Here is a 13,016-nt window from a genome sequence, read left to right as displayed (position 1 = left end):
GAAAAATCCTAGTCATACTAGTTTTAGTTTCAACTAAGAGATGCATACGATAGGGTTAGCATTTGGAATAAACAACATAAAAGCATGGATCTGTCCTGCCTTCGATCAACAGTGCATTCTAGTGGTATGGAGGATATTTTCGTGGCAACTTTTTGGGCCCTTAGCATGGACTGGATAAAACTTAGACGTCACTGTCTACCTGAGTATGGTTGTTAGGAATTGGTGCTTTTTTTTTTTTTTATAAAGAGGATGTCTAACCGTGTACCTTATAAAGCAATAAACTTTTCAACGGTACTAGAAACAGCTCTAAACCTACTTCCAATGAAGTCTTGTTTCTTCAAGTTGACTGAATTAGCCGTATTTCTTATCCCCCCCAAAAAAAACCAGTCATTTTTGTGTTTGTATATATGTGTTTGTTTTTTATAGCATCTACTTAACCGAAGTTTTAACAGTTTTTCAAAGCCGGCATAAAAGAGACACATAAATCCTCGCTATCACTGATTATCTCAACCTTTGTAAATGGCAGTGTCACTGCCACTGCAATCAGTGACACCGAGATTATCTAGGTTGGCTCAGGTTCCAGACTTGTCTCTTAAGGTGGGGAGTGTCGGTGTTGATCATGACACCGAGGCAGTTGCTAAATCAGCCATCACTCTCTATGCTAATTTCATCCATTTTGTTTTTAATGAACTGATTAGCGTGTGAGCGAACAGGGGGTAATTATTCTAATTGAGGAGAGAGACAGGAGCAAGGCAGGGGGTGAGGACGAGGTGTGCTGCAAGTGAGCTAGATAGATGAGAGGTGTCTATGCAACTCCGTGTCTTTTGTGTGGCTCGATTTGTTGGCTTCTGGAGTTTTTTTTTTTTTTTTTTTTGTCACGATAGAGCAATCACCAGACCTGGAGGAGACGTACTATGTGAATCACTTCATGATGGGCTGTCAAACACAAACAAATGAGCTGCAAAGCCTTTATTTTCCATGCAACTGAGAGAAGTTTGGCAGAAAGTTAAAGACGAAGGCATCTGGGGAGGCATGTATAGTTAACGGCGCTATCGTGGAGAAATAATTACAGGGTTGTGTCTGGAGGAGAGATGTGTTTTCACAAAGATCTCTTTGATTTCTCCCATTCACTTCCATATGAACCAAAACCTCTTCCTAACAATAGTAATCTGTCCAGAAACGTGCCATACACATACCCAGTGCTTCCCATGCTTCCCATTGCCCTACTTTTTCTCTACAGTTTGAGCCGGCTTCTTTAACTCTCGACAAGATATTCCCAGAAGGAGGTGCACGCAGACAGCTAATCCTGACTAATTTGGTGATGCTCGAAAAAATCCTGGCGCGAGGAACTGAGAAAAAGTTGGTGGATTTATCGCTGCGACGCACGCCAGAGAATGAACAGGAGACAAGCTTGTGCAGCGTGCCAGAAAGATGGACAGAGGAAGTGTAGTAGGAAGGGAAATGACAAATAAATAGCTGTTTGTGAGTGCATTTATTTTTTTCAACCACTTTTTCAGGATCCCCTGCTCCCTTGCTGTATGATGAACGGTAGGCAGGGGACCTGAAGGTTGCACTTTGCCTTGGACGACTCTCCGTCATGCTGTCCTATTTTTAATTTCATGGCATTTCTGTTCGAGTTGCCTCAGGCTGGAGCCATACATGGGCATTATACAACAGTCTCAGTGTGCCATTTCCTTGAATTATATTTGTCTTGTAGTGGCATTCACATTTCACTGTGAAATTAACTGCGTTTCCATGACTGCACCCGTAGCCTACATAATGGCATGCATTACTGTTCTCCCCCCATCTGACTACATCGTCATGAACCGAAGGTGGAAGGAGAGAAGAGGAAAAAACAATCCTCCAAACAGTACCCTTCCCCTCAGTTGTTTTCTCTTTTTTCTTCTTCTTCTTCTTCTTCTTTTTTCTTTTTGCTCAAAGGTTACAATCAGCAGATGAAAAGAAATTGAAGGGAATACTGTGAAATGTATCAGTCGGTAAAGAAATGGCATGAGAAAATAGCCCCATCTGAATAAACAGTCGTGATTTCGGATGTTGTCAGAGTCTGAATTTCAATGTCACACCTACTCTGTCCTCCGTTCCTGCGCTCACACCACATGCATTTAGTGTAAATGTGCAGTGATTTCTATAACTATGTTCGTTTTCTTTGAAATGCTTGCGCTCCGCAGCGACCATGGGCAACCACCTTCTGACAAACCCAGTGTTACAGACCCGCTCCGGTACCTCTCCCTACAACACTCTGCTGGCTGAAAGCTTCACACCGCCCTCACCTGGAGTCTTCAACTCAACAGGTGAGCGCGTCATAAACGCCTCAGTCTGTGCGGACTGTCTTGTCAGCACAATATGAGCTCAAGTTGCCGTCCTTCTTGCTGTCAGTAGTTTGACATAGTAAATGCACACTTGCTGCCGTTGAGGGTTTGCATGTACGTGTGTGAGCCTCCCCCTTGTGTGTGTGTGCGTGAGTGTGTGTGTGTGTGTGTGTGTGTGTGTGTGTGTGCTTTCTCTTTCCCCAGACTATGTAGCTGTCAGACGGATTCACTAGGCTGAGCAGAACAGAGCCAAACAGTGCCTACAGCCTAACCAGCCATCTGGTTAGATCTCGAATCTTCATGAGAACAGCCACAAATTGATTAGAAGTTTAGCTACAGCTGTGACTGCCAGCTTTGGTGAGGACGGTTTTTCCTGTTCCCGAGCAGCAAGAATAGTTGGCTCAGACCACGACTTCCGTAGAAAGGGATCAGAGCCGCACTGTGACGGTCCATCTGGATGGTGGTCAGTCATATGTGTACTCATTGCGGGAGCTGCTCTCCACTTTTTGGACGGCTTTAGCGGCAGATTTAGTCACATGTTCAGATATTTACAATGTTAAATGAAAGCTCCGACTCTGCGCTGCTGGTTTGATGGCTTGGTGGGCGACCGCTTTGTATCAGGCCTTGAGGGTTTGAGGACGAGAGTCCGAGGAGGAGGCTCGTGCTGAATATTTTAAGGCCTCTCTGTGCAATGTATCAAGTTTGATGGCCACAGGCCTAGCAGCCAAGTCATTTTTAGAAAAGTGTGGTAGAGGACGGACCGAGCGCTTCATTAGGATGTTTAATTACCCATGCCGCCACCAATGAAGAGCGTTGATTAAAGTCAAACTACGCATTAAAATTGAAGTCTGAACACACTTCATACTTTCCAGACAACTGTGGCTTTTCTGTTGCTGTGAGGAAATCCAAGTAAAAAAGCTGCCTATTTATTTCTGTGTGGAGGATAGGTCATGAAATAAATACCACTGTAACTGTAAGGTTTTTTTTTCTGGTAAATGATGCATAAATGTATATTGTACTAACATTCGTAAATGGACATCCTAAATATATAAAGTAGCACAGGCAGTATAAGCAAAGACAACAGCCAGTCTCCTACTCTGTGTTTGATTATCAGTCCTTTGCACTCCTCTGACTGAGCCATCAATCTTTTGCCCTTAATATCTACATCCAGGACCTTTTACCACACAGTTTTAAATTCTTATTGTGATAATTTTGTTATTTTTTAAATCAAAATTGAACACCATCTTCTTCTGCTATTGTATAGCTGGAACCTAGCATACAACCAATATGAATTTGGATGCTTGAGTACTTTTGTTTCTACCAGGTTTTAATCAATCCAGTAAAATGTGTTTTTGGTGTAGCTGGATATATTTTTCTTTCTGCAACTATGGCTTTCAGATATCCATGTGTTGAAGTTTGTTTGTCAGGTCTCAAGCTTTTTATGTAGTCATTCACTTTTCCAGTCACCTAACTTTTAATGCAATCACTACACACAGTTTTTTTTTTGTTTAAGAAACAAACTCCAGGACTACTGGTCAACACAGCTTTGAGACATTAAGGGAAAGTTTGTCTCCTTGAAAGAAAAAAAAATAATTATGGATGCTTTAAAATGTTTGTACAATGTTTTATGCTACAATAGACATAAAAGGTTTAATACGTTTTAAAGAGATCTGTTTGTTTGTTTTCTTAGAGTTAACTTATTTTTCTACATATAAGTCTGAACCTTAACATTTTAAGAAAAGTATTGCACAATGAAAGCAAATGTTTGCAAACTTAGTAAGCTAGAGTGCCTTAAAAAAGCATTCTATTCTGTCATCTTACAACCTCAAACTATTTTATTTTATTAGGATACTATATGATAAACCAACACGAAGTAGAGCCGTACTGTGAAGCAGAAGGGAAAGATACATAGTTTTCAACATTAAAAAAACATGAAAATCTTGTTGATTTGTTTCCAGCTTAGAAAAGTTAATATTCAGATCAATTTTATTTATACAGCACCAATTCACAACACATTTCATCTCAAGGTACTTTACAAAGTCAATCCGATCAAATCATACAGACAGACTGGTTATAAAAGTTTTCTATCTAAGAATTGCATTGAGTCATTGACTTGCAGCATTCACTGCTCCTGAAAGAGCGTAGAGCCACAGTGGACAGTTGCCTGCACTGTGTTGTTGAGTTTGCAGCAATCCCTCATAGGGAGCAAGCATGAAGCGACAGTGACTACTCTGTAGAACCTCCTTACACTGCAGTTACAGCTGTGAATCTTTGGGGTATTTGTCTACCAGCCTTGCACATTTAGAGACTGACATTTCTGTGTGTTCTTCTTTCCAAGACAGTTCCAGCTCAGTCAGATTGGATAGAGAGCCTTTGTGTACGATTTTAAAGTCTTGCCACAGCTTCTCAATCTGATTTAGGTCTGGGCTTTGACTAGGTCCTTTAGGAAAGTGAACCTTCACTCCAGTCCCAAATACTTTGCCACTTCCAGTAGATTTCCAGTTTGCAGGTCTGTTTAGATTAGTTTAGTTTAGTTGAGTTTATTTCAAACATGTGTATGTATCAAAAACAGAAGAAATTATGTAACTATTTGTACATACAAAAGGAAAAATAAATAAAATCATGTAAAGTGCTTCAGACATAACAAAATACCGCACATTGTTTGAAAAAGGAACTGGAAGTAGTTCAATGCTTTTTTTTATTTCCCACTCCTTTTTAACTACTCTTCAGTTAGTAACTGCACAGATATCCCAACTACATATAATACACATTTAAAAATATATACCATATGTACATTTCCCAAATATCCATATGAATATATTATCACAAAATTAAATATACACTACATACATATCAGTGTAAATATAAATCTTTAAAAACGATCTCCTTAAATAAATATATAAAATGCATACCATATTAAGTTAGTGACAATATAACAATCAACCCTATACCATTTATAGATTTATATCCCCCATTATCCTCCGTTAACATACTTCCTCTTCCATGAATTTGTTTAAAAAATTTTTTTTTTAACTTTTTTTTAAAATAGATTTATAATAGTACTTGGTTTTATTTTTGTTTCTAGAATGTTCCACAAAGTCACCCCACAGCTCGTTACGCTCATGCTTGTCATATTTGTTCAGACTTTTTATTTTTTTATTTAGGTCTCCCTTTAAATTATATCCCCCCCTCCCTTTCACTAAACATTCCTTGTATATTTTTTGGCAATAGATTATTACTCACTTTGTACATTTTTGTGCTGTTCTGAGTTTCACCAGATAGTGGGGTTGTGTGATTTCTCTATCCTGTGTTGTTTATTATACTTATTGCTCTTTTCTGTATTGTGCATAATGGCTGTAGAGTGGTTTTGTAGGTCTTTCTCCAGACTTCGACACAGTAAGTCAGATATGGCAAAAACAATGAGCAGTATAGAGTGTACAATGATTTATAATCAAGGATATGTTTAGTTTTCCACTGAATTGCCGAGCAGTTTGCCAGCGTTGCCCGTATATATCCTACATGAGGTTTCCAACACACTTGATTATCTAAAATCACACCGAGAAATGTAATTTCCTGTACCCTTTCCCTTTTAGTATTATCTATTATCTGTTCTACATTACAGTCTATTTTATATTTAACCAAATAACACATCTTTGTTTTGCTTAGATTTAATGATAATTTATTTTTGTCAAACCATAGGTTTTGTTTTATTTATTTCTTACTCTGAAGTAAGAAAGCACTGTTAGATGAAGCTACCTCTGTCACTGATAGGCATTAAATTAATTTCTTTCAACAGTAAATAAAACTATCTTAATCTAAACGTTGTTTAGAGCCATGATAGTGGTAGCATCATACTTTGAGGCAACTTACTTGCTAGGGTGATAAGGCCTGATCTCTGAAGATTCCACTTAAGGACCTCTAAATTGCGTGAGAAGAAATAAAACTGCGGATGCAATAAATGGCCGTGTTGCGGGTGATCGTCAGAGATTGCGTGCACCATGCATAAAACATGCAAAACCAGTTTGGTCCGCCCCATCTAGATGAATAAATTGCATGTAATACTAGCAGTCTGGGAGTTCTAAGCAATGTTTCAATTCCTGAATGCAAGCCAGAAACGGCAATCGCATAATCTATCCAGACACCCAGGATGCACTAAACAGTTTCTTAATGAATGATGAACTTTTGCTATTTTACTTTTTCTTTTATTAAAGACATTGTCAATTATTATTATTATAAAAAAATAAAGACACTTTTTTTTACTTTCGTCAACTGAAGTTCTGCAAAAACTGTTCAACTACATAAAGAAAATATTACAGCTGACAAATCCGATATATCCCTGTTCATCATTATTCTACTGTTTTGTGTATCAGTGATGGTGGTCATGTCAGATGATATATATATATATATATATATATATATATATATATATATATATATATATATATATATATATATATATATATATATATATATATATAAATAACATAGATAGATCTCTCCAGGGTTGACCCGGCCTTTCACCCACTGACCGCTGGAGATAGGCAACAGTACCCCTTGCAACCCTGCATGGAGAAGTGGGTAGAGAAAATGGATGGATGGATGGATGGATGGATGGATGGATGGAATAACCCAGGGAGAAAAAAATGCCTGTTGCCACAAGTTATAGATGCACAGAAAACCATGTGCCATTTTCCCTCTACTTTGCAATGACGTGTTGCTCCATGTTGGTTTATCCCATCAAATACCAATATTGTAGACTAGAGAGGAATGAAGAATTTGTCATGATATTGTAAGTAAATATCTCAGACGACTGTGAAATCTAGATGATAATCATTCAGAGTCAACGATAAACATTTTGTTATGCTTTATTTTTCTTGTCTGCTTTTCCTGCAGTCTGTCACGCAGCTCTCTTGTTTGATGTTTCTCTTGCATAAAATGATAGTGAGGCATTTGGGAGGCTGGGGTCATTTCTTTTGGGCAGGAGAATGTAAGCACTTGGAAAAAGTGGGAAATGGGGGTCTTATTGTTTTATTTACCGCTCATTTTTAGTATGATCCAAATGGTACGCTTCTGATTGTTAAGCTCTGTTTAGCAGAGTCAGGAGAAGAAGTCGAGTTTAATGTTTTATCCTTTTAAGTTAGCACAGAAAATTTGGGCTCTGCTTGAAGCAACTGGAGAAATGTGTTAAAATAGGTAGCAGTAAAGACATTAAAATTTAACCATCTTGATGATGAAGCGTGTCTGCAGAGGCTGGACAGGTTTAGCCAAATTTAATCCCTTGGGTGTGTTTTCGATGACTAATCTTACAACAGAAATATGCAAACGCGCAGCAGCAGGTGTCGTTATATGTGTTATAGTCGGCCAAAAGTGGGAACATTCAGACAAAGAAGTGAACAGACAGTAGCACATTCATGCCATTAGTTGTTCCATTTTAAAAAAAAAAATCTAAAACTATTTTTGTTTTTATCCATGAGATGCTATCGCTCATTCTGTTTGTTTACTTCACATGCTTTCCTTTGGGATGTGTAGGAACCTTCCGTGACCCAAGTAAGTATAATTAATATTTCCCTGTCTTATTTTCATAAATACAGGTATATCTGAAGGTCCCACCATATAAAAATAATGCAAAATCTGTTTGTCTGTTTTGGATGCAGAGAGTACACTTTCTAAGCCCCGGGACCCGTGTGGAATGGAGACGCTTCCCCTAAACGGCAACTTCAACAACAGCTACTCTATGCGAAGTGGTCCGTCAGGCGGAGGCGGCGGCAGCTGTGACTTTCTTAGTGGAGGAGGGGGAGAGACCCCCCCGCCCATCTTCAATCCCCGTAGTTCAGAAACCCTGGGAGGTGGAGGCGCCCGGCGAAACCTCACTGATGCGGCGGCCTTTGAGAAAATGATCATCTCCGAGCTTGTCCATAACAACCTGAGAGGCGGTGTGGTTGGAGGACCTGCGGGAGGTGGAACTGATGTAGGGGACAGAACGTACGCCAGTCTGGTCAGGGGCCATCCTCACTGCGGCGTGGGTCGGGGAACAACCGCAGGTGGGCCAGAGCCATCGATCAGCATGGATGAGGACGATGACTTTCTGACCGATGGACGGCAAAGAACGCCTCAGGATGTAGAGCTGCTTTACAAAGCTCTGGAGGAGCCCCTGCTGTTGCAGCGTGCCCAGTCGGTCCTCTACCAGAGTGATCCGGAGGAGTCGGAGAGCTACACAGCCGACCTTACAGAGAGCCTTGGCAACAGCGGTCAGAGTGGTGGTGGGCAGGGAGACAACAGAGCGCCAGACTCGCCTGCCCATGACTCTCTGTACACCAGCATTACCAACCTGCGAGACTCTCCCTATCCCGACAGCAGTCCTGAGCCGCTGGAGGTTGTGCCCCGTTCAGCTCAGCCCCCTGAGGAGCTGTACTACAGCTCCGGGAGGCCCGCCCTTGGTTCTCGTGGGGCCCCCATGCAGACCTTCTACCAGGCCCCATCTCAAAGACCCAGTGGGGAGGGACACCAGGCGCAGGAGCCTGGCCACACTGAGGGAGACGGACAGATGCAACTGGTCACCAGCCTGTGACTGGAGCCTGAAGGAGGAAGCTGGAAACTGTTGTGATAGCCAGAGCCTCCTTTTAGCGGTCTCTTTCTCATGCGTCTCCACTCTCTGCTTATTTGGTTGCCTTTATTTCTCTTGACTTTTATTTAACTTACAAGTTAGAAAACTGACTGACCTTCTGGGGGAGTCACAGCTAACTCTGCTCGTGCAGCCTTTATCATCAACTCTCCCCCATCGTCTGGATATGAGTGATGGGTGTTTTTCATCAGAGCGTTTGATACCTCTGTGGCCAAGTCCAGCACTCTGAATGTACCGATCCACCCCCCCCCCCCCCCCCCTTTACCTTCGGCTATTTCAAAAACTTTCAAACTTTGTTAATTTTTTATTTTTTTTGATGTGCTCAGACCTGCCTCAGGAGAAGAGGATGTTGTTTTATATTTTGTCTTTATTTCATTTTCTTACCATCTTTTATTTTCCAAGTCATCATTTGATAGGGGTAGTTAGCTGTGCAGACAGGGAATATTGTACGCTATTATTACCTAAAATGTCTCACAGAAAGCTCTTCATCGTTGCCAAAAATATCTTTTATTGAGCCAGAACAGAAACTAGAACATTCACAAGGCAAACACACACACACACACACACACACACACACAAAACACACACACACTCACACACGTACAATCATCCTGAAGTGCTTGCTACTGAACATCAAAAAGCAAAGACAGTCCTCCATTTTAGTAAACGGGAGCAAAGGGTTTTGTTCCGAGCAGGCAGAGGGAGCTGATTCAGTGTAGTTGCCTTCATTTAGCCTCGCTGTGAATCATAAGTGTACAGAAGTGGAGTACAGGTGGAGACAGAGACTGAGGAGGTGCTGCATCATCCATCCAGAGCTGGAGAGCCTGCACCCATAAGACTGGGCGATGCTCTCTGCTGTTCTCTGTGTTTGTTTCCTTTAGGCCTTCGAAACGTTAAATGACTGCCTTGCTGTTGTTTAAGGAGAGTATTCAGTTTCGGTAAATCCCGGGGCGGTAAGTGCACATTGCTGCCCCATTCTCCCCCCCCTTGTGCGTTGCTGTTAGAGCCTAGAGTGAAACGGACTTCCTGTGTGTGTTTTTTTTGTGGCAAACAGGACTGCAGACGTCACAGACACACTGACCAACAGTTGGTATAACCATGTACATAGAAAGCCACACATGGATCTACTTTATTCCTATTATGTAAATACAGACACCAGATGATCAAAAGCAACAAAAAGTAATAAATGCGATGAAAATGACTTCTTGTACTACAACAAATTGTTGAAGGAAAAGAATAAAAACGCTTTGTGACCTGGATGAAACACTCTATCTCTCTCCCCCAGACCGTAATCTCTCTCCCTCTTTTTTTTATTCCCTGTTTTTCTTTTTCTTTTTTTTGGGCCATGAAATTCCTTATCGATCCACAGGAGGGAGAAAATCAGACAAAGAAAAAAAGGTCAAGAGTGATTAAGATGTGAAGAAGATTTTGTGATTTTATTTCTAAAAGGTGGGGGAACTGAACAAAAAAAAAAAAAAAGTACCGGCACCATTTTGTTATGTGATAAAATCCGTCATGTAGGTTTTAACCTTTGACATGCCGCGGGTTGAATTTCCAAAACCAGTGGGGAGATGGTGCTGCGGGGCAAGCGAGATAGATGTTGTCAAATGTCATTCTGTGCCTCGCGAGCACGTTGAAGCATTGTGGGGCGACCAGCGGCGCCCATGAAGGGATGGGGTTTTGCTCTTGTATTATTTGGAAGATTTACTCAAACAAAATATCTTTAACATGGGTTTTAGCATGTAAAATAATGACATTTGTTTTGCTGTCAGAGAATATTGCATTTTGCTGTTTCTTAAAGATAGTTTCGGCATTACTCCAGAGCCTTTTGTGACAACTCATTATTTTCCTGCGTGCATGTGACCGTGTGCATGTAAGTGTGAGTGTAACCTTGTTGTTTTTTTGGGGGGAGATGGTTTTGTTTTGTTTTTAAAGTGTGAGACTTTATTGTGCACACGACATCCACAGGCTTTTTTTTTCATGACATGAATTGAATGCAAACGACACAAAGCGAGATACTCTTCTCTGAACGTCGTCATCAGTTCGCCGCCTTTAGTCCTTACAGTGGTGGTCATGAGTAAGAAGGACAGGAAGAATCACAGTGCCTAGAGAGACGAGAGGTAACGCTAGAAGATGAACATGACGAGCCGGGAGGAATGTGTTTCCAGTATGCCACCCAGTGCGAAGCAAAATTAGCCAAAAAAAATGCTCCAAGGGGTTCTTGCCAATGGTTAAAATCCAATTAACGTTTTATTTTATTTTTTCCAGAGGTGTATGTTATGTTTTTGAATTTTCTGTTTCTTCTGATTTAGTCACTATGTATCTTTTTTCACTATATCCCTCCAAACCAGCAGCAAGTAAACAAGCATGTGATGTGCTGACACAATGTGAACAGAAGACAGATGCATCCACCAGAGTGTGACATTTGGCTGGGGCCCTGGTGTCCCACATCTAAGGGGAACCCAAAGGACGACTTTTAGCCGTAGCTCCTGGGGCTGAAAGGGAGAGACAGTTAAAGACAGATAATGGCAGGGGATTACAAGGATTTGCTACTATTTCTCCAGGTTATTCTAATTACGCACCTAAATACTATTGTATTGGCTGTGGAGGAGAATGAGGGTTAAAAGACAAGGCGCTGGTACCATCTCTTGAGCTGTTGGGGGAATATGTGCAAAGCTCTCTTGATTAAACTTGACCTGGATTTGCAACTGAACTTGTGAACGCTCAGTGATTACAGGTATGAAAAAAAAAAAAATCTGATCTGCTCTTGTGGTCCGGTTTGTCACATCGATGGACTACTGGAGTGGAGATCTTAGGACTCAAAAAAACGAAATGAAGTCAACCGAGTGTATTTCTGAGTGCAGGACTCGAGCGAAAGCAAGTCGCAGCAGCAGTAATTGGAAACAAAGCTCAGCCGCCATTACCTTAATCCTCCTTTCTCTCATCATCGTCATTATTAACTGCATCTTTCATTCACTGTAGTTGATGCTGATCTCAGCAATGATGGCAGAGAAAGACTATTCCGCTCCCTAAGCCCCACCCCCCACCCCCCCTCCCCCCAAGGTTCAAGGAATTTGCGTCACCTTGGGCCTGCTTACGTTAATTCTTGCTGCTCCTCTTCCCCGTTCCTGTTTAACTCATCTACATTTTAATATCAATCTCCATAGACCACATTAGGACAGCACTTCCTTGTAAGTGTTAATTTGTTTTGTCGAAAGCTTTGTTTATCCCAGATTAATATTTCAATAAACAGAGGAGGGCTGAGCTCTGGTAAATGATAGTGATTATGCTGCAGAAGGTGCGCAGCCCACGCTGTCGGACAGAGCCTCGTAGAGTCCCGCGCAACGGGAGTAACGCTGCAGTTGATAGCCCTCCAAACCTCTGATTACTGTAATAACTCTGTGGGTGCTAATTTGCCCCGGGGAATTCGCTGTTCTCCATCCACTTGTTTTTGGCCTTTGTTTGCAGATGTTTCATGCGATTCCGGTTCAATATTAGTATCAAAGTTAACGTGTGCTTCAATAGTTAGAACAGTGGGATCTCGGGCACAGAGCCTTCTAACTGCTGCAGCTAAGCAGAGACAGACGTGGGACTGATTTGTCTTTAATTAGATTGGGGTCTCAACAGGGATGTATTGTGTGCACACGCAGCTGACACTATTTTCTTTTTTTTTTTGCACATACACATGTTGTATAGAACATATTGAGGTGATTCAATCTGCAGCACAGGGTTATTTTGTACGGCCCAAGCAAAGACCAACCAAGGGACAACATCAGCAATGGCGTTGAGGGGGAGATGCGGTTATGAGTGCCGTTTGTACTGAATTTGTTCTGGGTGGCATTTAGAGGCAGACACCTAAATGCTGCCATGTATTTAGCAAAGTGGCTGTGGTTTAAAGAGCAGAGATTAAAGAACATATGTCATCATTTTACAAATTTGCAGTTGGATTCTGGCTTGTGCCTCATTGAAGATGGATTCCTTTCCACGTCTAACGGGGAACAAGAGCACGAGACAGCTTAGATTACCTTTGGAAATTTAGCAAACGACCTAATAAACCAGCACGC

The 13,016-nt window shown here is 41.4% G+C and overlaps 1 protein-coding gene across 2 annotated transcripts in view; it reads left to right on the top strand.

Moving 5' to 3' along the window:
• The window catches only part of adgrl1a (adhesion G protein-coupled receptor L1a), a 142,374-nt gene extending 130,667 nt beyond the window's left edge, over positions 1–11,707 (top strand). For both annotated transcript variants that reach the window (XM_021320729.2, XM_012871066.3), the window contains 3 exons: positions 2,190–2,312; positions 7,860–7,877; positions 7,985–11,707. In XM_021320729.2, the coding sequence (XP_021176404.2) occupies positions 2,190–2,312; positions 7,860–7,877; positions 7,985–8,898 (1,055 nt within the window). In that variant the 3' untranslated portion in view covers positions 8,899–11,707. The remainder of the gene's footprint in view (positions 1–2,189; positions 2,313–7,859; positions 7,878–7,984) is intronic.
• Positions 11,708–13,016: the final 1,309 nt, after the last annotated feature.

This window comes from Fundulus heteroclitus, unplaced genomic scaffold (assembly GCF_011125445.2).
Source record: "Fundulus heteroclitus isolate FHET01 unplaced genomic scaffold, MU-UCD_Fhet_4.1 scaffold_135, whole genome shotgun sequence".
Lineage (NCBI taxonomy): Eukaryota > Metazoa > Chordata > Actinopteri > Cyprinodontiformes > Fundulidae > Fundulus > Fundulus heteroclitus.
The sequence above is the reverse complement of the archived record's forward strand: the minus strand, read 5'-3'. Positions and strand labels throughout refer to the sequence as shown.